At 43.1% G+C, this 24,741-nt stretch overlaps 1 protein-coding gene across 1 annotated transcript; it reads left to right on the forward strand.

The window, feature by feature from the left end:
* Positions 1-5,795: 5,795 nt before the first annotated feature.
* On the forward strand, positions 5,796-22,043 carry LOC133390090 (C-type lectin lectoxin-Thr1-like). The gene is made up of 6 exons (XM_061637991.1): positions 5,796-5,879; positions 6,848-6,926; positions 8,017-8,111; positions 10,076-10,216; positions 18,598-18,712; positions 21,746-22,043. The coding sequence occupies exons 2-6, from the start codon at positions 6,869-6,871 to the stop codon at positions 21,811-21,813; spliced, it is 477 nt and encodes a 158-aa protein (XP_061493975.1). The 5' UTR covers positions 5,796-5,879; positions 6,848-6,868; the 3' UTR covers positions 21,814-22,043.
* The last annotated feature ends 2,698 nt before the right edge of the window (positions 22,044-24,741 follow it).

Here is a 24,741-nt window from a genome sequence, read left to right on the forward strand (position 1 = left end):
TGAGTTTTCTTTTGGTTTTGCTCATCACAATTCTGTGCATTTATTTGCACAGCACTTTCCACAAGCATGCAATTACAAAACACTTTACCCATTATCATTGCAGGAATATTTATTTGTGAGACCTAACAAGCCAAGGCCTGTTGCACTCAGGTCCTGCTTGAGGGCTTCCCTTTCGGCCATCTGGCTGGCCACTGTGAGGAACGGACTCCTGGATGAGATGAGCCCGCTTTGGCCTTGTCTGGCTGCAGGGCTCTTCTTAGGTCAAGGCCGGGAAGTGCATATGGTCTGATCCTTATCTTCCCCCACCCCCATGGGCCAAGTTTGACAGGTGAATAGGACCACCCACCTTTCAATCACCTGACAACACAATGATGTCATGTGTCCCATTTTTGTATAGTGCTGTGCATGGAAGCCCCAAGGATCAGCTGATCATCAAGGAGTCTGTGCACAGTGTTTGATTTGATTTGATTTAATAATTGTATGCTGCTTTTCCAGCAACCAAGTCGAGCTCAAAGCTGTTATGGAAATTTATATATGCAGAGATCCTCAGCAGTCTGAGCTTGGAGTGTGCCAGTGTGTGTATTTACCTAAGCGGCAGGCTTTTACCCTGCATTAGGATCACTGAATGAATTAAAATGGATAGGAATGGGACATTTTCAATCAGGCAACTACAAAATATTTTATGCAGGAAATGAGAAATTAAGAAGAAATGGGGTTGCTTTAATAGTGAGAAGTGATGTAGCTAAAGCAATTAGGAGCTACAATGCAAGGACTGAGCGAGTGATATCAATGAGATTAAATGGGAAACCTATGAACATAACCATCATCCAAGTCTATGCTCCAATGGCAAATGCAGAAGAAGAGGAATTGGAGAAATTTTATGCAGAAGTACAGGAAGAAATTGATCACACACCAAAAAAAGATGTGATGATAATCATGGGGGACTGGAATGCAAAAGTAGGGAACAGAGAAGAATTAGGAATTGTGGGGAAATGGGGCTTAGGAGACAGAAATGAAGCAGGAGAAAGACTTATTAAATTCTGTGAAGCCAATTATTTGTTTCTTGCGCACACATTTTTTGAGCAACCAAAAAGACGACTGTACATGTGGACATCACCAAATGGTCAATATAGGAATCAAATTGATTATATAATTGGTACCAGAAGATGGAGAAGTTCCATGCTTTCTGCAAAAACAAGACCAGGAGCAGACTGTGGTACAGACCATGAACTGGTCGTATCGAAAATCAGAGTAAAGCTAAAGAAGACCAACAAAGCAATCATAATGCCAAAATACAATTTAAATAACACCCCAGAAGCATATAAAGATCAAATATGGCACAGGTTTGAGGCTTTAAACTTAGTTGACAGAGAACCAGAAGAACTATGGAATGAAGTCAGAGACATTATCAGGGAAGAATGCAAAAAGACAATACCTCTCGTTAAAAAGGGAGAAAGACCCCAATGGATGTTGACCCATAGGCAGGACTGACACTAGTTATTTTCCATCAAGCCTGAAAGCCTGAAAGCAAGGAAGAGCAATAGCAGGGGTTAAGCTGCTTGAAGATCCTTGCTGAGCCTTGGCACGACCATCAAGGCCATGCACCTGCAGCTACCAAGGCAACCAGGGAGACAAAGGCTGGGGAAGTTCTGCCAGCCTTCTGTGGGGGTTTTGTTTCAGTGTGGAGAGGTTCTTGTTAGGAGGTGTCGTGGGGGAAAGTGAAACCGCTTGTAAGCTTGTATGCCTGAATGTCCAAAGTAAAGGAATCTTAAACTATCTCTTGCTCTTGGATTTCTTGACCGCATTACTCTCAACTGTAACTGCGCAGGACACACGCAAATATCCGCAAACACCAACAATGGATGACTGAAGAAACTCTTAAAATGGTTAAAGAGAGAAGGAAAGCAAAAGCAAGAGGAGATAGAAACACGGCCAGAACCCTAAATGCAACAATACAGAGACTAGTATGTAGGGAACAAAGAGAACTATTACAATAGTTACTGTATAGAAATAGAAGAGGACAACAAAAAGGGAAGAACAAGAGCCCTGTTCTAAAAGATTAGAGAATTGAAAGGGAAATTTAAACCAAGAGCAGGGATGTTGAATAACTAACAGGGCAACACACTGACTGACCGAGATGAAAGAAAAGGAAGGTGGAAGCAATACACTGAAGAACTCTAGTTTCCAGGTCGAGGGAAGTAATAGTCCCACTATATTCTGCATTAGTCAGGCCTCATCTGGAATACTGCGTTCAGTTCTGGGCGCCTCATTTTAAGAAAGATATAGACAAGTTAGAGCGGTTCAGAAGAGGGCGACGAGGATGATAGCCGGTATGGAGAACAAGTCTTATGAGGAAAGGTTGAAGGAACTTGGCATGTTCAGTCCGGTGAAGAGAAGGCTGAGGGGTGACATGATTGCACTCTTTAAGTACCTGAAGGGCTGTCACATAGAGGAGGGTACAGATTTGTTCTCTGCTGCCCCAGAGGGTAGGACTAGGTCTAATGGTTTTAAGTTGCAGGAGCGTAGATTCAGATTGGACATTAGAAGGAACTTCTTGACAGTAAGGGTAGTTTGGCAATGGAACCGCCTGCCTAGGGAGGTGGTGGGATCCCCTTCGCTGGATGTCTTCAAGCAGAGGCTGGACAGCTATCTGTGGGAGATGCTCTAGCTGTGGATTTCGTGCTGTGAGCAGGGGGTTGGACTCGATGGCCTACAAGGCCGCTTCCAACTCTATGATTCTATGATTTTATAAAAGAGATGCAAGGATGACAGATTCATTCATGGAGGAACCATATGATGAAGAACCAGAAATTTTAGAATGTGAGGTGAAAGCTGCTCTTAAAATACTTGGAAGAAACAAATCACCAGGAATAGACGGCATACCAATAGAGTTGCTACAAGCTACTGAGACTGAATCTGTCCAAATTTTGACTAAAATCTGTCAAGAAATATGGAAAACTAAACAATGGCCCACAGACTGGAAGCATTCCATATACATCCCAATTCCAAAGAAAGGGGATCCCAGGGAATGCAGTAATTATCAAACTATTGCCTTAATATCCCATGCAAGTAAAGTAATGCTCAAGATTCTACAACAAAGGCTCTTACCATATATGGAGCGAGAAATGCCAGGCATCCAAGCTGGATTTAGAAAGGGAAGAGGTACCAGAGATCATATCGCAAACATACGTTGGATAATGAAACGGAGCAAGGAATTTCAGAAGAAAATCACCCTGTGCTTTATAGATTACAGCAAAGCCTTTGACTGTGTAGATCATGAAAAACTCTGGAATGCTTTAAAAGAAATGGGGGTGCCACAGCATCTGATTGTCCTGATGCGCAACCTATACTCTGGACAAGAGGCTACTGTAAGGACAGAATATGGAGAAACCGATTGGGTCCCCATCGGAAAGGGTGTGAGAGAGGGGTGCATTTTATCACCCTATTTATTTAATCTATACGCAGAACATATCATACGGAAAGCAGGATTGGACCAAGATGAAGGAGGTGTGAAAATTGGAGAAATATCAATAATTTAAGATATGGAGACGATACCAGACTACCAGCAGAAACCAGTAATGATTTGAAACGAATGCTGATGAAAGTTAAAGAGGAAAGCACAAAAGCAGGACTACAGCTGAACGTCAAAAAGACTAAAGTAATGACAACAGAAGATTTATTTAACTTTAAAGTTGACAATGAGGACATTGAACTTGTCAAGGATTATCAATGCCTCGCCACAGTCATTGACCAAAATGGAGACAATAGTCAAGAAATCAGAAGAAAGCTAGGACTGGGGAGGGCTGCTATGAGAAAATTAGAAAAGGTCCTCAGATGCAAAGATGTATCACTGAACACTCATTTGAAATGTGGTGCTGGAGGAGAGCTTTGAGCATACCATGGACTGCAAAAAAGACAAATAATTGGGTGTTCATAGCAACATACGAAGCTGTGTTATATCAAGTCAGACCAGTGGTCTATCTAGTCAGCACTGTCTACATCAGCGTTTCTCAACCTTTTTCGACCCAACACCCCTTTGCAAAATCTTTTTGTGCCCAATGCCCCCCTCAGATTAAGTATATGCCAATGCTTCCTATTCTTCCCTTAAAATATGAGTAATGCATAAAAGGTATTTTCAATTATTATTACTGATCATTTTTATCATGCCTTTTTATTGCACTTAGAGTACACATTGAATTCTTAGTATGATTTATTAATATACATACATAGTTATAGAAAAGTAAATAAAATGAGATTTATTATAAAATACTAGTGTGATCCTTGAGCTTGATGAGTTTTGGCTAACTTCACAATATCTGGAGTATATAAATCCATAAAATACACTCAAGAAACAAATTGCAGATATAGGAGTTGTTTCTTATTTCACAAATCCTAAAAACATAAGCAAAAACTAATTAAGTCCACACAGTATGAACCAATAGAATACACTGTGTTACTTAACAACAAACTCATTCAGTTTACCAGCACTGTTTCGTTAAACAAGTTCATTTAAGCATCACAGAAACAACTGTCAGTGAGTGTGTCCCATTCCTGAAGAAAACCAGCGAATAACTGACTGTCTGTGTCCCCCATTTGCACGTGGCACTCATCCGTTGGAAAAATGCGCCCTCCACCAATACACCCAGCTTATCAAACACTCTCTCGTGATTGGTTCCAACATCCCTCAAGACAGCATTGGAACATTACCTCGTGCCGGGGCGTGGCTAATATCCCTATTCCTTGATATGACACTGGCCGCTATTCAGAATTTCTTTACTAAAGAGCACACACTATTTATAGTGTTATTTCCATGAATTGAGACTATTAAATACATTCTAACTAGGGACAAAACAGTTAAAAACTAATGATTTGTGTATTAAACAAAATTAAACTTAAATGCTTCAACTGTTGCATCAGACTGCCAAATGTCAACACCCCCAATGAACCCAAACACCCCCCTAAAGTTTGTAGTCACGCCAATGCCCCCCTGAAAGGCTGTAACGCCCCCCAGAGGGGGGTGCTACCGCCCACATTGGGAATCGCTGGTCTACATCAACTGGCAGCGGCTGTACAGGGTTTCAAGACAACGGTCTCTCGCAGGCCTACCTGGGGATGCCGGGACTGAGGGGCCTTCGTCATGCAAAGCAGATGCTCTGGTGCCCAGCTATAGCCCTTCCCCGTAGAGGTCAAGAGAAACTTCCTTTGACTGTGAACACAGCAGCAGATGGTGGGTGAGAGAGGCAGCCCAGTGCCTATTCATTCCGACTTGCATCTGTTCGTTCATGTTTACAGAAGGGAGTAGAACAAGAGGAAGGCCAAACAAGAGATGGATTGATTCGATCAAGGAAGCCACAGACCTGACCTTACAAGATCTGAACGGGGTGGTTCATGACAGATGCTCTTGGAGGTGGCTGATTCAGAGGGTCGCCATAAGTCATAATCGACTTGAAGGCGCATAACACCACCAACAACATTCATGTTCACAGGTTGTCTTACACTTTTACCCTTTGATCTCTCTGACACAATCTTCCCCATATCAGTTGCCAGTACCTCACTGACTCTCTCAAAGACCTCCCTTTATCTTATCCCATGGGGTTTTTTTAATTGCCCCATCTGTTTGTACAACATAAATCTTGTTTGGAATGCACTTCCCCCCACCCACCCACCCACAAGTCAAACATTTGCTGATTTCCAGGCCATGCTGGCTTTTCAGCAGAAATAATGGTAACCTTTTGTGTGACCCCCCCCCACCTACGCAAATACAGCTCAGTATCTAGTTACAAGACTCTCAAGTGTATATCAATGCCTCAGTGCGGTCTGCATTTGCTCAGGTGGAGTGTGAATTGCTACCACAGCAGTTTAATCATCCAGGCAGACAGGTGAGTACTCAGACTGACCACTTTGTCCGTAGTTCAGTAGCAGCTAATTCCCTGTAAGGAGAATTTAGTGGACTGTGCAAATTAATTCACCCGACCTGGGTGTGTCTCTTTAGTTGGGTGGACACCCCAATGATCTTAGACACAGCTGCTATCAAAACTGAAGACAAGATGAAAACCAGTGATGTTGCAGCAACGATGTTGCAGTGATGACACAGCGAGACAGTGTCAAAAGCTTAGATTTGGTTCACGTGGCCTCCTGTCAATCAGGGATGAAGGGTGCACGTGTTTTAGAGAGATGGGGGTCACTGTTCCTCTAATGCACCACTTGATCAAAGGGAAATGGATGCCAGACCTTTTGCCCCCATTCACCTCTCCTGCTCTGAAGAGGTCTGCAAAACAGCTTATCAAAGTATGGTGTCTGCTAACTTGTAGCAACAAGTTTTAGCCTGGCACTCTTCACCTGGGGTGAGCACTGACGGCCTTCTAATGATAGCTTCTGGGGTAAAGACAATGGTCACTCATAAGGAGTCTGTCCCCAGATCCAAGACATGTCGGAGCGACTGTGGTTAAATTATTTCGAGGGAAGTTGCTTTCCATGGTTGCTATAGATCCCCTGACTTGAGTTGTAGTGAACCCTAGAACTGCCCCTTGGAGGTCTCTGTGCCAGGTGCACTGGCAGATTCCATCCTGTGATACAGCTCAGTGCTGGATGTAGTTGAGCAAATGCAGAATTTTGGCAAGTGGAGCTTCTCCTCTCACTGCAAAACCTTCATGGGAGAAATTGAATGTCTGCAACTCTCTGTTCTGTTCATCTACTTTAGTAAAGGTTCTCCCAGTAATGCTGGTGTTTAAGGGTGGTCCCAGCTTGGATTTGGCAACTCCCATTGCTGATCCAAGGTGTGTGTGTGTCATAAAGAAGGGTCGGCATCTGTGCCTCTCTCAGCCTCATCTCTTCTTGCTTCCCACAGGAAAGGAAGAAATTTCGAAAGATGGGACTTCTGGCCTCCTTCTGTCTTGGCGTCCTAATTGCTAGTCCTTTCCTCAGAGGTGCGTTCCTTCCTGAAGAGCTAGGGAACAAAAAACCTTTTTATTTACATTCAGCTCTCCCCATTTCTGCAACAGTTTGCATTTCTTTTCTTTTTTTTTACGTCTGCATGGAGATTTGTACATTTTTCATGCACTTTTTGCCATTGTCTACATATTTTTGCAAGCAACTTTCCCTAATGCATCTTTTACATTGTTTTCACTGCTATATGCATTTCTGTGAACACTCTCCCCTAAGATGCATATTTTTGTACACACATTCAAAATTAATATGAATTTTGAAAGATTGGTTTGTGAAGTGCAAATTCCCGCTAGGTTTGCACTGCAAACCCAACCATGACCTTTCCCCATCCTCACCAGAGCTGCATATCCATTGCTAGTTGAGGACGGCTGTGGTTTGTGCACAACTTTTTGAAATTATTCTTACCCTTACAGGCAAATGTGTAGAAAGCCTCACATGAAAAAGAAATCACTCCTGATTTATTTATTTTTTGGACAATCCCACAAGAAGGATTTTGCTATTTCACACTCACAAAAGGATTTTAAAAAATCCTGTATAGCTGATCTTTCTCCTTCTCTCTCTCCCCATCTAATTGGATGTTGCTGTAGGAACTCTTCCAAAAGAATTCTGTGGGCCTGAGCATTTGCATGAATCTCCCCAGGGATGGGGGGCGGGTTGTGTGAAGTAAAGATGAAAGGAGGGAGTAAGCTAGTTTCTCACAAAAACTGAGAAGAATAGTCCCTGTACATTTTGACTCACATCTCAGGCTTTACAAATGCTAAAAACCTATTCCTTTTTTAAAAAAATGAAAGCTGGGGATCAGGGGATTATGGTTCCTTGAGAGGGGGGCAACTATCCCCCTTACTCCCTTTGCAAATGCCCATGACTGTGGACAAAATTACTAAACTGGAAGAAATTCTCTGTTTTGGGGTCTCCTGAAATAGGATTCTTTCCCTGCACCAAACCTCCATCTCCTCCAGCCTCTTCTCACATCTGCGTGCTTTCAATGCACCCTCCTCCCTCCTTTCCTCCCCCATCATTGCAACCCCAGGCCAGACTCTGACTGAGCTGTTCCTCTGAGTCCCTGAACAGGTGTCGAAGGGGCCTGCTGCCCCATGGACTGGTTGCCCTACCAAGGCAACTGCTACAGGCTCTTCACTGAGAAAGTGCGCTGGGCTGATGCAGAGGTAAGTGCTTGGTTTTTGGCTCTGGGCCAGGGTGTGGCCAGGTACTTAGCAGACTCAGGGCTCAAGGCCCTGTCTCAAAAGTCTGCGTCTGTGTTGGAATTGCTTTTTAATATGTTTTTAAACCCTTTTTTTAAAAAAACAAAATGTTTTTTAACCTTTTTGAAAAAATGTTTTTAAAGTTGTTTTCTTTTAATGTATTTTAAAGTCTGTTTTTATGATGTTTAAAGTGTTTTTAGCGCTTGTGTTTGCCGCCCTGGGCTCCTGCCGGGAGGAAGGGTGGGATATAAATCAAATAATAAATAAATAAATAAATAAATGTGCATAATATTTGCATATGTTAGTTTATAGGTATAGATGCCATTTAGATGGAGTTTCTTCAGGGTAGAAAAATAAACTCTGGCTCCAGCGCTTGGGACTTACTCTGAGCAATGGGGTGCTACCAACAAAGCCCCCCCCTTTCTCCCACCTGCTATCTGCAAGCATTGCTGCTTATGGGCATATTCCAAGTAAAACAAATGCCTCTGGGAGATGGTGGCCGGCTGGGGTTTCTCACTTGCATTGTGCTTTAACGTGTGTCCTGGAAGCACAATAAAAATCAAAGTTTAAATATTATCAAAAGGAGGAAGGGTCAGGAGACAGGGGCTCCAGCCCCAAAGACCCGGGACTCAGGCCCTCTGGGCCAACCCCCGACGATGCCTCTCTGGTGTTGCAGGTGCCAAAATACGGCATATACCCACTGGGTCCAATCCTGGGAGGCCCAAATCAGTACTCTCAAGACCAAGGGTTGGCACTTTAATTAGATTTCTTTATAATAATAATAATAATAAAATTTTATTTGTTAGTCGCCTATCTGTCCGAATTAACGGACACTCTAGGCGACTTACAGCAGCAACAAAATACAATACACAATACAATACAATACAATACAATACACAATACTATAAAATACAACCACATTCATCAATTAAAACTAACATCAAAAACATCAGTTAATACATTACAAACTAATCTATTGTATTTATTCAAATACAAGCAATTCCTTGGGGAACCACACAGAGAAAGAGTCTCAGTGTAAGCCCCCCGAATGACTCCATGCAGGGAGTATATATACCCTTAATGACGTTAATTGATTACACGACTGTAAACAAAAAAACCCATACATATAGGAATAACATTGGCATCAGCAATTCTGTATCTAGACATCCTCATGTCAAAACAACTTGTTTGTTCTTTTCCCACAAAGTGACCATTTTCCAACATATCTGCACCCTATTTCCTAGCCACATCTTGGCAAGCACAGCGTGTTCTTCCCACATCCTCCATAAGCCTTACAGAAGCGGTTTCAGCAGTCCTATTAATAATCTTGCTATCTTGCTTAAACCAGAGGCCTAGTCAGTTTTGGGAGCTCACAGAAGCCTGAACCAAAGATTTCATCAACACTGGCTTTGGGCAGGCCACTCCCAAGACCTGTGAGCACCTTCTCTGTTCCAGCCAGGCTAATGGCTTCTGAGGGGTCTGGAGACAGGCCAAGGGGAACCCGGATGTCTGGTGTGTTTTTGGGTGAACATTACAGGGCTGCACAAATGAAGCTTTGAATGGTGTCCTGTGGGGAATCCGAAGGCAGAAGTTTATTGGGGCCAGTTGAGATTCTTCATCCCAGGGCCTGAGCCCAGGGTTCAGAGGCTACTGCCCAAGGAAATCGAGCATCGAATTAATCTAACCAATGGCTCAAACAATTGTTGACACTATAGAGCACAGCTGGGGAACATCTCTAGCCCTCCGGGGATGGCAGGATTGCACCTCCCATCCTTGACCATTGGCCATGCAGTTGTCGGGGCTGATGTCCAACATTTGAAAGTCACCAGGTTCCCCAGCTCTGCCCCAGAGGGCCACAACTCACTGAATTCACCCTCCCTGTGCTCCTGCCCTCTTGGGTAAAAAGGCTGTTGCTCTGTTCCTCTCAGATCGCCTGCATAAACCACGTCCCTGGCGGCCACCTTGCCTCCATCCACAGCCAAGCAGAATCGGTTGTGCTGGCCAAGTACGTTGTGAACTATCGCAAAGATGAAGGTAATGTCTGGATTGGGCTGCGTGACCCCAAGAAGGTGAGTACCTACTTTGCTTCCTTGCTTGTTTTATTTTATCATTTCTAAGGGCCTTTGTGACAACTGAGTCCGAAACAGAATACAGGTACCTCATTAAAAAATATGCTGAAATCAATAAAAATATTCCAGCCAGTCTCTAGGAATGAAAAATTTAGGGGTGGCTAGTTTGCTGCTCTAAGGGGTGCCTTTTTTCCAACTTCAGCTGATTTGTCAACTACAGCAGTTCTTTACAAAGGTGGGCCTTGTCACTGTCATTGATGGCCAAGTGACCTCCAGATTGGACTACTGTAATGTGCTATGCTGGGGGCTGCCCTTGCAAAGTGTTTGGAAATTGCACTGAATGTTGTAGCCAGGGTGCGGATGGTGTCCTGTGATTTGATTGCATCACACCGGTTGCCAATAAGCTTCCAGGCACAATTCGAGGTGCTGCTATTAACCATTAAAGCCCTTGATAGCATGGGAACCAGGTACCTCAAGGAAAGCCTTCTTTCATGTTCCTCTCTTAATGTTCTGATAATCACCTGAGGCCCTGCTCCAGATCCCACAACCTTGTGAGGTGAGGTTGATTTCAGATAAGTTTATGGTTTTTTTCAGTTGTGGTATCAACCCCCTGGCATGTCCTGCCAAGTGAGGTGCATCACTATATTGCCTCAGTCAGTTGGTGAAGATGTGGCTATATAAAAAAAGCTTGATTAAATAACTTTTGTGCTTGTAGTGGGCTTAGGTACCACCCAAATGAGTCGAATGCATGTCAATGCATCAGGCACATGTTGGAGATGCAACTCAGAATAGTGCATATTTTGGACTTCCGCTAAAATGGCACTTTTCTAGGTCTAAGTGAACATTTAAAACACATAGGTTTTGAATTAACTATGAACTCCCTAATTGTCCTTTTAGGATATGTAAAAAATTCAGTCCTCTCAAATGACAGATAATTGGTTTGCGTATATTGATGAATGCACAAGAAGTAGTCATGCCTGAGAGTTTGGGACACACCCTATGTGCTTAAACTCACTATTATGATACAAGTAAGAGGAGAGACAATAAAAGTATCAATTTATGCAGAAATTGAGACTTTTAAAATATGGGACTTGAGCAAAAAGGTACAGCAACCTTGCTCAACCTGGTGATGACCTCCAGATGTTTTGGATTACAACTCAAGCAGCTGGGAGAAGAGAGAGGTGTGCAGAGTCTACAGAAATAACTGAGTGGAGGGGAGGGCTCCCGGTGAGATCTTCTTCCGGTAAGAACTATTCCTTGCTCGCTTAGCTTTTTGCCAAAGGGATTTACAAACTATCTTGACTCTGGAGATCCATCATACATGTTGATTTAAAGGAAATATCTATAACTGTCGTACACTCTTTGTGAGTTTTATTCCATTCCGTTTGATAAGATAAGAAAGCTTTAAAGCGGAGAAGGAGAAATCGCCATTACTCACGAACGTCAGCCGAAGGCTCTAATGAAGCAGTCTCTACATAAAAAATGCCGAAGCTGTGAATGCTGTGTAATTTGATCACTGACATTTAACTCCCATCAATCCCTCAACAGTTCTTTGAACTAGTTACTGTAAACGACTCTATAAATCACTCTAAGCTCTTCGGCTTCTGCCCACAAGTGATTACTAGCATAAGCAGTGAGTGGGGCAATGGAGGGAGCTAGTCCAAAGAGCAAAATGCAAACAAAAATTACGAACTACTTCCCTTATGCACAGGATTCACTGCACACTTCAACAGGCTCTTCCAACAACCCGGCACTTAACCCTCCTTCCCTACAGACGTATGAATGGACTTTAGAACACCCTTTTTCAGTCAAAGCTTATGCTGCAACCGTAGCTGCAAAATCCCTGGCAGATGAACTAAGAGACGCTGGTTTTAATTGTATGTCAAACACAGACCTTGAGAGCGCATACACTGAAATGATAACCATTGACTCAGTTCATGATTCACCAAGACAATCATTTACGTTATCAGAACTGTCTCCAACACCTTACATCCAAACCTTTACTCCCCCTTCGGTACCTATGATTTCCAACTCCGGTTGGCCAGTAGAACTGCTTGAGGAATTGACTTTGGTGAAAGGATTCCTTGCAGAAACAAACAGCCTACTCACCACCCTGGTGAAATCATTTTGCACTCACCTCTCCCAGGAGTCGGCAGAGCAAAGAGCCCCGGTAACCCTGTTAGATGCTAAGGTGCAAAAGGACTCAAACTTAAGCGATACATCTGAAGTGAAGAATAACAACAACAAATCAACTAAAAAACCTTTAACGGCCAAGAAACAAAAACAAAAGACCAAATCTAAGAAATCAAAAAATCTCAAAGCCACCAAAATTTCCCCAAGCAATAAACTTAATTTCAAGCCATTATTTAAGCTCCTCGACTCTCAGACTACTAACTCAACTCTTAAGAAACAATATCAGATCAACTCTAAATTCACCAATACAAACAGTCTACAAAAGAATGATGCCCACTCAAAACCTGGGGGAAACAATGATATTCCAGACCCTTCAAATTGCGATATACATTTCAGCAAACTGAGAATGTCACCACATAAGAATACAAAGACTCTTACTATCAATACCCAGAGACATCCCTGGAACCTTGCTCTGCAAACAGACAAATTAGTATTGTCATATAACCAAAGGTATTTGGATAGATGTCCTCCATTTCCAAGTATCCCTTTTCTTGACAAATGCCTGCTTCATCCTTTATACAACACAAGCTACATTAAGTCCTTGATCAATATATCTATAGATACTAAATATACTCGTCTGATAGTCACTTTGCACTCGTCAATACTTGCCAACCAGATCTATCACAGAAGGGAGGATTTTATGGACCTGGGCTTAACAATTCAAAGATATTATGTTAATTCTGCCCCCCCCATACCTTTAGTTACATCCTTCCATCAACCTTCCAAGGAGCCCATCTTGCAAATCCAGACAACTCCATCATATGAAAACTCGGTGTCTTCTATACAGTGCAGCCCTCAATCGGAAGTTAATACACAAGCCCCCTCTTCCCGGCCACACACCTCAGCGATGTTGACGAATGAACTGGATCCGGAGGAGCAACAACTCAAGGATCTATACTTTCAACTTCCAAACTCAGAACGTACGCAGATAATCAATAATCTTCATAATCTAATCCTCCGACTGAAAGTTATGAACGACACAGAGAGCCCTCCGGAACTCCGGCCAAATTCTCCCTGCACAGCTAAGGAACATTCTAAAGCCAATCCTTTCAATACGAAGAAATCGAATTCTATCCCCATCAAGAAATCCGGAGCAATTTTTGCAGACCCTTCTGGCTCTCTAAACCGCATAGAAGAAATACAGTGACACCCTACCCATAAAATATCGCTACTTTGCGGTCCCACAACTGCTCCTTCACCATCCCCTCCTGGTTGTAATCGAAATCCTTCATTAACCCAGCTGCCTCTGCAAATTATATCATGGAATATAGCAGGGTGGAACAACAAGCTTAACAATTCTGAACTACTTGTTTATTTACACCATTATGACATAATATTTTTACAGGAGACATGGTACACACACTCTTTACTCATCAATGGCTACTATACGGTTGATCTTCCAGCTAATCCCCCTGATGGGGACAGTAAAGGCAGAGCCAAAGGCAGATTGGCAATCTTAATATCTACCGCCTTGACTGCACACCTGTACAATATCTCCCCTTGTACGAACATTGCTGTGTCTCTTCTGTTGTCCTTGCCTACTTTAGAATTGTTATTAATTAACGTTTATATGCCTCCATTAACCTCAAGGGCTGAAGTTGATAAAAAATGGGACGAATTAGAGGCTTATATAACAAAGTTGGAGGCAAGTCATCCTAAAGCCTTCCTAATCATAATGGGTGATGTCAATGCTAGAATGGGCCCTAATAATGACACCCTTATGGCCTCGAAATTGTGGGGTGGGGAGGATAACGATCAATATGCTCATTTACCTGACAGGGCTTCTAAAGACCACAAGGTAAACTACCCGGGCATATGCTTAACTTGTCTATTAGGAAACCGTAGTCTTAACATTCTTAACGGTCTAAAACCATGGGATGCATGTGCTGAATATACCTTCTTATCCAGCAGAGGTGGCAGTGTCATAGATTATGTTATCATCCCTCACCATCTATTATATGCTATTGTTAACTTTTCCGTGGGAACGAGACTTGACAGCGATCACCTCCCGCTAACTTTTTCAATCCAGCTAAATGAGAGAACTAGATTACCGATGAAACATCAACCAAGATCCAATACAGCCCAACTCACACACAAAAGACAAACTTGGACCCCACTAATAGCTTCTAAGATAGCTGCATTTATCGCTTCACCTCCTGCTAAACTCATCCAGCAGCACTTAAAAAATACCTCAAATATCCCAACAGCCCTAATCACATATGAATCCTTGATAGAGTCACTAAATCTGATATTAGCTCCCAATTCGAATAACAACAGGGCAAACCCCAGAGCTGGCTTGCCTATCTGGTTTGATCAAGAGTGCAGAACCGCTAAAAAGGAACTAAATCTGGTATATACATGCTACCGACAACGTAATAGCAGCAACCTCCCCCCGGAATACTACATAGCAAAAAAGAAATATAAGACAATTCTAGCCACCAAAAAACGACATGCTCAAATGGAGGGCTGGAAATCCCTAGTGCTGGCCTCCAAAACCAAAAACTCTAAAGGTTTCTGGTCTATTATTTCAGGCATAACGAGACCTGCCTATTTTGTGCCATGTAATATCCCTGCCCATATATGGGAACATTATTATACTATTATACAACATGATACTTTGCATTCTTCTTCATATTACCCTTTCACCTTTGACCTCTCAAACACAATATTATGGCCCCCTGTTTCTCAGGAAGAAATAGCCGATTTAATTATTAAATTAAAATCTGCCAAAGCACCAGGAATCGACAATATACCTCCTGAGTTATTGAAGAACCACAAGGATTGGTGGGCTCCTATTTTGGCCAACCTATTTACCGTTATCAACAACACGGGCTTAATTCCCCAAGCTTGGAGGGAAGCCATAATCATTCCTATCCATAAAAAAGGTCCCAGAGACGACCCTAATAACTACCGCCCAATTAGTCTCCTTTCAGTTACAGGGAAATTATACACCAGCTACTTAAAAAATAAACTCTCATCCTGGATTGAGGATGAGAACATTCTAGGATGGGAACAAACAGGATTTAGACGCGGACGCTCTGTCTTAGATCACTGCATTGTTTTATATCACCTAGCAGAAAAATACAGGAATCAGGTGGGAAGCGGATTATACACAGCCTTTGTAGATCTAAAATCCGCCTTTGATTCCATCTCCAGGGAATTCCTATGGTCAAAAATGGCAAATACTACAATAGACAAAAGACTATTGCTCCTTATTTACAACTTACATCTGAACACTTCCCTTAGGGTCCGTTGTGGCCGAAACGGGGAACTGACCAATACCATCTTCACAACGAAAGGGGTTAGGCAAGGCTGTGTACTGGCTCCCCTTCTCTTTAACTTATTCCTGAATGATCTAAGATCCAACTGTCTTTCTCCAGATTTTCACTCACCCAGAATCGGTCTGCACAGATGCCCTGTCCTGCTTTATGCGGACGACGCAGCCCTTCTATCCTACTCCAAAGTAGGCCTCAAACGATTGCTGAAAGTGTTTATGTCCTACTGTTTGGAAAATCACTTAGTTATCAATTATAACAAAACTAAAATTGTAGCTTTTTCCAAGAGCCGTAAACTTTCTCATTGGACAATTAAAGGGCAAGAAATTGCTCAAGTCTCCTCCTATAAATACTTAGGCATTCTCTTCCATTCTACCCTCTCCTGGGCCCCACATATTCATGGGGCGGTGTGTACTGCTCGTACCACATCCAAGAACATCTTACGTTATTTTTACATCAAAGGTGGGCACTACATCCCTGCAGCAATACAAGTCTTTCAATCCAAGATTATCCCTCAATTACTGTTTGATGCCCCTTTATGGATCTTGGCTTACAAACCCCACATAGAGGCTGTTCTATCAATTTTTCTCAGGCAAATCTTTGGGTTGCCAAGATCTGTTCCGAATGCAGCCCTTAGATTGGAAGCATGTGTACCATCGATTGAATGCCAAGCTTGGACAATTGCCTTTAACTATTGGATTAAACTCTCCTATAACTGTCCCCCTGGGTACTTAACTTCCCTTTGGGATGATCCTTATTTCTCCTCATGGATGAAATCCTATCACGAAAAACTTCCCCGATTAGGCTTCTCCTTAGAACAGTTAACCCTATTAGATTCTAAGTCAGCCAGTCTCTCCATTCGTACCAGACTCAAAGATTTAGACCGACAAATTTCTACTACTGCAGCCCTCAAAACTTGCTCTCCCCTACATCACAAACTGCCTTTAAATCCGTCAAAATATCCTTTATATCTTGAATACCTAACAACACCCAAATTCCGACACGCCTTCTCAAAAGCCAGATTTAATTGTCTGGACTCGGCACTTATGGATGGTAGATACTACGGTATTCCACACGATCAACGTTTTTGCCCGTGTAAAACGAGTGCTCTGGAAACCCTCGCCCATGTCTTGTTTGCCTGTCCCTTTTATCAACAGGAACGATACCAATATATCACCCCACTTATAACGAAATTTCCCAATTTACCCCCTGAACGTTTGATAATCTACCTCCTGAGTGGTTCTAACAGATCTCAAACCGAGTTGGTGGCCAAATTTCTCTATGTTGCTCAATATAAGCGTCAAAACAAGTTTGACACATAATGAGAGTCTCTCATCCCTATGTTTTACTTTCATGCTTATTAATTAACCAATCTTTACTTGTTTTATATTTTTATTCATTTTACCTTTGTACAATGTTGCTCTTTGTATTTTATCCAATACCTATATGGGTCTATGACCGTAATAAAACTGAACTGAACTGAACTGAGTGGAGGGAATCCCATTTGTCATCATCCAGCCCTCCCCCCCCATGGAGTGCAGCGGATTGATTGCTGAATGGGTTACAGCTGTCAGTAGCCGAGGGAAGGTCCAGCAGAGCTTCCATACCCCTATAATGCAGGTTGTCTGTGGGGTGCTCTCTTGATTTCTGAATACCATGGTGAGGTTAAACCATAGAGTAAGAGGGGTTCAGGGGACCCTCTTTGTTGTGAGAGATTTTGGGGTGATCTGTGAATTTATTTGGGTCCTGGGTAAGAGCTGGGGTGGAATGGGTGGAGTCCTGGGTGAGACCTAGGAGGTTGAGAAGTGTTGCATGAGGAGATATGTTAGAAGGAGACAGGGTTACTAGCAGGGCTCAGTGATGGTGCTGATATCAGCACACACTCATTAGCATTGCATCAATTTGCATTTGTATTTCATTTATTAGTTTGTTTATTGTTTTTAACAAAATGTATATTGCTTGTAAAAGACCTCTAAGTGGTTTACAAGAAACATTAAAATTACAAACAGTTAAAAATAAATAATAATTAAAAACATTTTTAAAATGATTTAAAAACAACAGTAGACTAAAAAGGGGTTAAAATGCATCAACATCTCTGGGTCTGGATAGGCTTGCCTAAACAGAAATGTTTTCAGCAACTCCCAAAAAGGATACAGCAGATTCAGCGTACTGATGATTTTGTTGTATATTTTTGTAATATTTGTTTAATTTGCTGTACACTGCTTTGAGGTATTTTGTATATTAAGTGTTATATACATGGTCTAAAACATATTTTAAAATTCCACCCTGCAATGGCTGTGCTGGCTGGGACTCATGAAAATTGTAACCCAAAACAGCTGGAGAAGACTGGGAAAGACTGAGGAACAGGATTCCACCATAGTCATTACAGGGTGCAACTTAAGCAAATTCCTTCCTTCCTTCCCCTTTCCCCTTCCCCCCCTCTCTCTCTTCCTTCCTTCCTTCCTTCCTTCCTTCCTTCCTTCCTTCCTTCCTTCCTTCCTTCCTTCCTTCCTTCCTTCCTTCCTTCCTTCCTTCCTTCCTTCCTTCCCCTTTCCCTCTCTCTCTCTCTCTCTCTCTCTCTCTCCCTCCCTCTCCCTCCCTCTCCCTCTCCCTCTCCCTTCCTTCCTTCCTTCTTCCTTCTCCCCCCCCCCCCTAATTTTTCTTATTTGGAACTGTATTGGGATTTTTAATTGTTGTGAAATGTGAACCGTTGCATGATATATATATTTATCAACTGCAGAATAATTTTAAATTAAGTTTAATGAATGAGAAAAATAATAAGCACCACGGTTGGTCATGCCGGCTTCTTTAAGCCTCCTTACTGCCTAACAACAACCTTGGCTTTGCCTATGGGCCATTAAATGCCATCACGGCCTCTTCTTGGTGACCAAAACTGCTTTCCTGTCAATACAGAACAGACAGTGGTTGTGGACAGATCTATCTTCGGCCAGCTATAAGTCCTGGAATGCTGGAGAGCCCAATAATAAAGACAACAATGAGTACTGCGTTGAGCTTTGGTCTCAGTCAGGTGAGCCCAGTGACACGGAGCCAGAGTTGTTGTGGGGAGGGGGGAGCAGAATGAACTGGGCGGCCCAGTCGTGGGTCTGCTGGGGAGGAAGATGTGTCGAAAGAAGGAGAAGCAGTCTTGGTCCTTATTACTTTAGGTTTCCTTAAGTGCCAAGTCAGGTTTAGTCTACAGACCATAACCCTTCACTGTATCTGAAGTTTATCAAGAAAAACACACACACACCACAGTATGCATTCTCACAGATTGTGCCTTCTACAAAGAGGGTGTAACATAACCCGTAATCAAAAATAGTTTTAAAATACAGACAATTGTGACTCAATGCTCATCTTCACTTTAACTTTTGTGCTCCAGTTTTGATGGCTACATGCAAGAAACTTGGCTATTAAAATTTAAACGTAAAATTCATCTGAGTCCCGCAAGCATGAAAAAAATACTGTTCGGTATTATAAAAATACCAGAGGGAAATAGGAACTAATTTGGTTGGTCCTATTTCTTAGCAGAGGTATAAAAAATACAAGCAGCAGAATGAGAATAAACCAGCCCCACCTTTCTCTATATAAATAACGACAAACACAATCTTCGTAGGTAAAAGATAAAGAACATTTACTCACGAATTCTTCATATGTTCAGAAACATAGGCTCTAGCTTAGATGAAAGAAAAATAGTCTCAGTCCATCTTTGGTATGGATGCTGTCAGCAGAGAGAGCATCTGTGCCATTCAGCCTCTCTCAATGGTGGAGAGATCAGCAATGGAGAATATTCAAAAATCCCCCAGGCCAAAGGAGGAGGAAGTCAGGTAAGTAACCCCACCCATTAGGAAGTTACATCATGGTAAAACAGGTACATGGGATATTCCCCAAATATCCCTTAAAAGGAACATGCAACATTTGCTTATTCCAACAAATACTGCAGAGATAAATTGGGATCTCATATCCCTATAAAAATGCAGTATAGGAGAACATGGGCTAAGATTTTGACTGAGTGGCTTTTGCAAGGACAAACTGCAGAAGCCAAGGCAGCCTCAGAAATGGACCTTCTATGACTGCTGGTAGCAGAGCATTGAACTGAGCCGTTATAAGTGTTCTCCTGTGTCTACTAATATTTAACATTGCTAAATATCATGGTGTAGTGGTTAAGGTGTTGGACTACGACCTGGGAGACCAGGGTTCTAATCCCCCCACAGCCATGAAGCTCACTGGGTGACCTTGGGCCAGTCACTGCCTCTCAGCCACATGAAAACCCTATTCACAGGGTCACCATAAGTCGGAATCGACTTGAAGGCAGTACATACATACATACATACAAATATCTGGAGGGTTGCTAATTACTATTTGGTTGTGTGCTGAGGTACTGTAGTGAGCAAGCCCCTTTTCCCAGAGCAAATTAATTTTGCAAATTAAGATCTAGACATCTCTGTTTAATGCAACCGGTGGCTTTTTCTAACCCAAGGCAGACAATGGGATAGCGAATACTGTAGCCAATTTCATTAATTTTGTAATTGACACATTTTAGCCAGAAGCAAGCATAATTGTCAAGTAAAGCCAAGGAGAGAGAGCCCAAATCTGTTGAGGATTAATATAGGCAAAGCCAGTAACGTAAGCAAGAGGAAACTTTTTGGTTGATCTGCAGGTTGGCTTGACACGGGGATTGGGAAAACCCAGCTGTCAATCACGTGACATTGTTATAACATCAGATGATTGACAGGTGGGATTTCCCATCCACCTGTCAAAATGCCTTGCACTTGGGAAGCACAGCGGAAGGGGCATTGGTAACCCTATGCTTGGTGCTGGCAAAGTGCTTCTTTTTCCTCTCCCCATCAGTTGATTGACAGGTAGGCATGGTTTAAGAGAAATGGCCTTGCAGGCCACATTGGACTCCCTGGTGGGCCAAGACTGGCCTGCGGGCCTGAGGTGCCCCACCCTCCCAGTAACCAATTGCAAAGGGCCACACTCTTGTTTCCAAAGAGGAAAGGCCCTGCTTAATGATGTAGCACTATGTTGGAGACACATCTCGGTACACAAAAGATCTTTCACAAAAAGGTGGGTTGAGTTGTCTCTAAGGATCCATTCATCCCCAGTATCCAAAGTTGGGCTCTGGGCACAGTTTTGGTAGCTAGTTTGTCTTTGGGCACCTTCAGAGCTGAAGGTATCTGCTGTTCTCTCCTTGTGTAGTAGAGCCTCAATAGTGCAGCTAGAATGCTCAATGCACCTGATGTTGTGTTTTGAATCTGAAGTGACCAGGACAGAGTGAACTGAAAAATAACTCCCAGGTGGTTAAAGCTGTTGACTTGGATTACTGCATGCCCGGCCAGGGCCCATTGATATTTCTTACATTCCGTTGTAAAAAAAATCAACACTTTAGCTTTATCATAGTTAATTGTCAACTGTGCTGTCTTGCAGTAGCTTGGAATTTAGTCAGGAGCTTTTACCCAACCTGGGATTGTGTGAGGTTAGTACAGCACTGTTGGCAGATAGTAACAAAGGGGTTTCTGTAGCAGCCAGTCTGGGTAAGTGGTGCTCTTGGATATATTGTTTAGGAGAGAGATTGTTCAAATGAAAATTAAACGTCAGAGTGGTTGGGAGGACACACTCTTGCCCTAACTTCACGTGACACTGAGATGACCTCAGTGGGATCTCCCTTGCATCTAATCTGCATTACTGAATTCTCATAGAACAACCTTTATCCATGGAGGCTGAGTCTAGTTTTCCCCAGAGCTGTTCTCTAGGTATCACTCTCGCTGCCTCTGAGATTTGTGATTTTTGCTGTCTCAGCCTTACCTCCCAGGGCAAGAGACAAGGCCCTTCCACAGCTAATCAAAGAGACCATCTCAGGTGTTCCTAGACAGGTGTTTATTGTGGGGTGGCTGCTGTTCATGTGTGTATTCCCCCCCCCCCCGGAATCAACATGAAGTCATTGACATCCATGTGCCACCTTGTATTTCCCCTCCGTTTAATCCAGATTTACTCTTTCCAAGGAAAATCTGAAAATCCCTCAGAGCAGAGCATCTTATGCTGGTTCTTTTCTGCGTTTTAGGGTACATGCGTTGGAACGATGAGAACTGCCTGTCGTCACGTGCATATCTTTGCCAGTACACACTGTAGCAAGGGCAGCGGCTTCTCATGGCCTCCAGTTCAGCATCTGGGGAGGCAGGATCAGGAAGACACGCCTTGCAGATAAGGGAGCCTGCACTGAGAAAGGGACCATTCTTGCAAGGACCCCAGATCTACGCCCCTTTATGAACCCTCCCTGTTGATGGGCTGTGGGCTAAGTTGTTTATGCCTCTTGGCTGTTGATTAGCATGTATAACATCAAATAAACGTTGTACTCATTTCTTGGTTCATTAATATGAATTTTTAAAATAATAACTGGTCTATTGACGTGCATTTTTCATTATTGTGCATTGTTTGCTTGCAGAAGGCCCAAGGTTCAATCCTCAATGGCATCTCCAGATAGGGCTGGGCCTGGGAGAGACCCCTGCCTGAAACCCTGGGATGTCACTGCCAGTCAGGGTAGACAGTACTGAGCTATATGAATAAATGGTTTGACTTGGTAGAAGGTATTAATTTTATGTTCGTAGAACCATATAACCACAGAATAGTAGGGTTGGAAGGGGCCTATAAGGCCATCTAGTCCAACCCCCCTGCTCGATGCAGGAATCCAAGTTAAGGCATCCCTGACAGGTGGCTGTCCAGCTGCCTCTTGAAGGCCTCCAGTGGTGGAGAGCCCACCACCTCCACATTTTATTTATTTTTATGTAATAGGATTAATATACCACTTAATCATCCATAACCTCTAAACAGTTTACATGGGATATAAAATGTTAAAATTGATAAAATTGAGCGTTAAAAGCAAGTCAACCTAAAATTTATCAGACTATAAGTAAAATCAGCAGTCATATATATATATATATATATATATATAATAAAAAGAATTGTTAAAATTGCATGTCTGGGTAGGCTTGCCTAAAAAAAAAAAAAAATCTTTAGCAGGTATGTGAAACAATAGAGGAAAGCCCCTGCCTAGCATCAATGGGCAGGGAGTTCCAGAGTGTAGGTGCTGCCAAGCTGAAAGACTGTTTCCTTGCAAGCGTGGAATGAACATTATGTTGTCATTGTAAAAGTGCCAGTTCTGCAGTTTATGGTCTCCCACAAATTATCTCTCATGAAAATGGAAGAAGATTATGGCGCTGGTCTTTGAGCATATCAAGATAAAGGAGCATTACATGGGGAAGAGCCACATGGCAAAGGGTGATAGCTCAGCGGCAGGGCTTCTGCTTTGCATGCAAAAAGTCCCAAGTGCAATCCCTGGCATCTCCAGTTCGGACTGGGAATGTCCTATGAAATCCTAGAGTACTGCCGCCAGTCAGTGTAGTACTCAGCTAGATGGCCAGTGCTCTCACTTGGTCTAAGGCAACTTCCATATTTAATAGTGATGATCTTTAACATTCTCTTAATACTGACTGTTAAATATGCTAATACCCCTTTAGGTTTAGGGGTCAGAAGGTGGATTTTGGTAGATATGAGATGTAGGAGCTGAATAAAGGGGCAGAAAAGAGTCTGAGGCAACTGGGGGGACAAGTTTAGCTGGATAATACAATCTGTATGCTTGGATTCAGTGGGGCAGATCCCCACCTCTAAGCATATAATGTTGGGAGAACATAAGTAGAGCCCTACAGCTGGACTAGGCCAAAGGGGGGCCCATCTAGTCCAGCATCCTGTTCTCACTGTGGCCAACCAGATGCCCCGATGGGAAGCCCAAAAGCAGGACCTGAGCACAAGAGCAATTCTCCCCTCCGACGGATTCCAACAAGTTACGTTCAGAAGCATGCTGCCTCCGACTATAGTGGCAGAGCACAGCCGTCCTGGCTAGGAGCCACTGATAGCCTTCTCCTCCATAAATTGGTCCAATCCTCTTTTACACCCATCCAAGTTTGTGGCCATCTCTGCATCTTACAGGAGCGAATTCCATAGTTTAACCTTGCTCTGTGTGAAAGTCCTTTCCTGTGTCTGTCCTGAGTCTTCCAACATTCGGCTTCATTGGATGTCCACGAGTCCTCATGTTATGAGAGAGGGAGAATTCTCCCCTCCCCATCTCTCTCTCTCTCTCTCTCTGTCTCTCTGGCAGCCCCTTTCTATTTATTCCTTCTTCCCCAGCTCCTCCCTCATTGTAGGGTCCCCTGTTCCCCCTAATTTGGAGAATGGGTGGCCTTCTTTCTCTCCCCCCTCCTTCTCTTGTTCCAGCTTCCTTCCCCATGAACTCCCATGAGGCAAAGCAGCTTCCCGCTTACAGCCCCAAGGACCAGGGGCAGAGACTGGAGAGATCTCCTCAGAAGTAGAAAAAGGCTATGAGCATGCTAGTCGCTTACAGCAAAGTGTTTCCATTGGCCACATCTGCAGGGGGAATGGGTTGATCTGCTGATCAGCTGAGAAATCTCTTTGAAGCCAATTAAAGAAAAACAGTCCAGCTGCTCCCACCAGGTTTTACAATAAAAGGGGGCAGGGTTTGACTAGGGTTGCGTGTCCCTGTTTTCAGAAGAGAAAGGTGGAGACGCACTGGAACCAGCAGAACAGGAAGTGTGTCTCTGCCCAAAGTTAAGTTCTGGACCCGGCATCAATTTCATCTCGAGTCTTGCATAGAATCTGCACACCAGGGCAACTTGGCTATCAGGATGCTTGCCGTGAGTTTGCCGTGTCCCAGGTAAAAGGGAACTCTGTTTTCTTGGGGACCTTCCTGTGTTCCTAAATATGACCCTGGCTGCACAGTGCACACCTATAGGACCGGGATGGCTGATAAAAACTATTTAGGAAGCTGAGATTGAGAAATAAATGGGCACATATTGAAAGCAAAGACTCCGCCCTCACGAGTCTCTCTGTGGAGGGAGGGGTTCAAACTGCACAACACCCACATGGTGGATAATTGCTGCTTGCCTCAGACACTTAGAATTATTGTCTAGGAAGTAGAAGTGTTATGAAAACAGCTAAGACAAAATAAATCAGAAGCTGCTTTATACTGAATGCATCTAGTTCTGT

Source organism: Rhineura floridana, chromosome 8, assembly GCF_030035675.1.
Source record: "Rhineura floridana isolate rRhiFlo1 chromosome 8, rRhiFlo1.hap2, whole genome shotgun sequence".
In the NCBI taxonomy this organism is placed as follows: Eukaryota; Metazoa; Chordata; class Lepidosauria; order Squamata; family Rhineuridae; genus Rhineura; species Rhineura floridana.

Bases quoted from the DNA above. Each gene is read 5' to 3' on its own strand.
- LOC133390090 (XM_061637991.1), top strand. From the start codon at position 6,869: ATGGGACTTCTGGCCTCCTTCTGTCTTGGCGTCCTAATTGCTAGTCCT. The intron at 6,927-8,016 runs GTGCGTTCCTTC...GTCCCTGAACAG, and splicing joins TGCTAGTCCTTTCCTCAGAG to GTGTCGAAGGGGCCTGCTGC. The intron at 18,713-21,745 runs GTGAGCCCAGTG...TCTGCGTTTTAG, and splicing joins TGAGCTTTGGTCTCAGTCAG to GGTACATGCGTTGGAACGAT.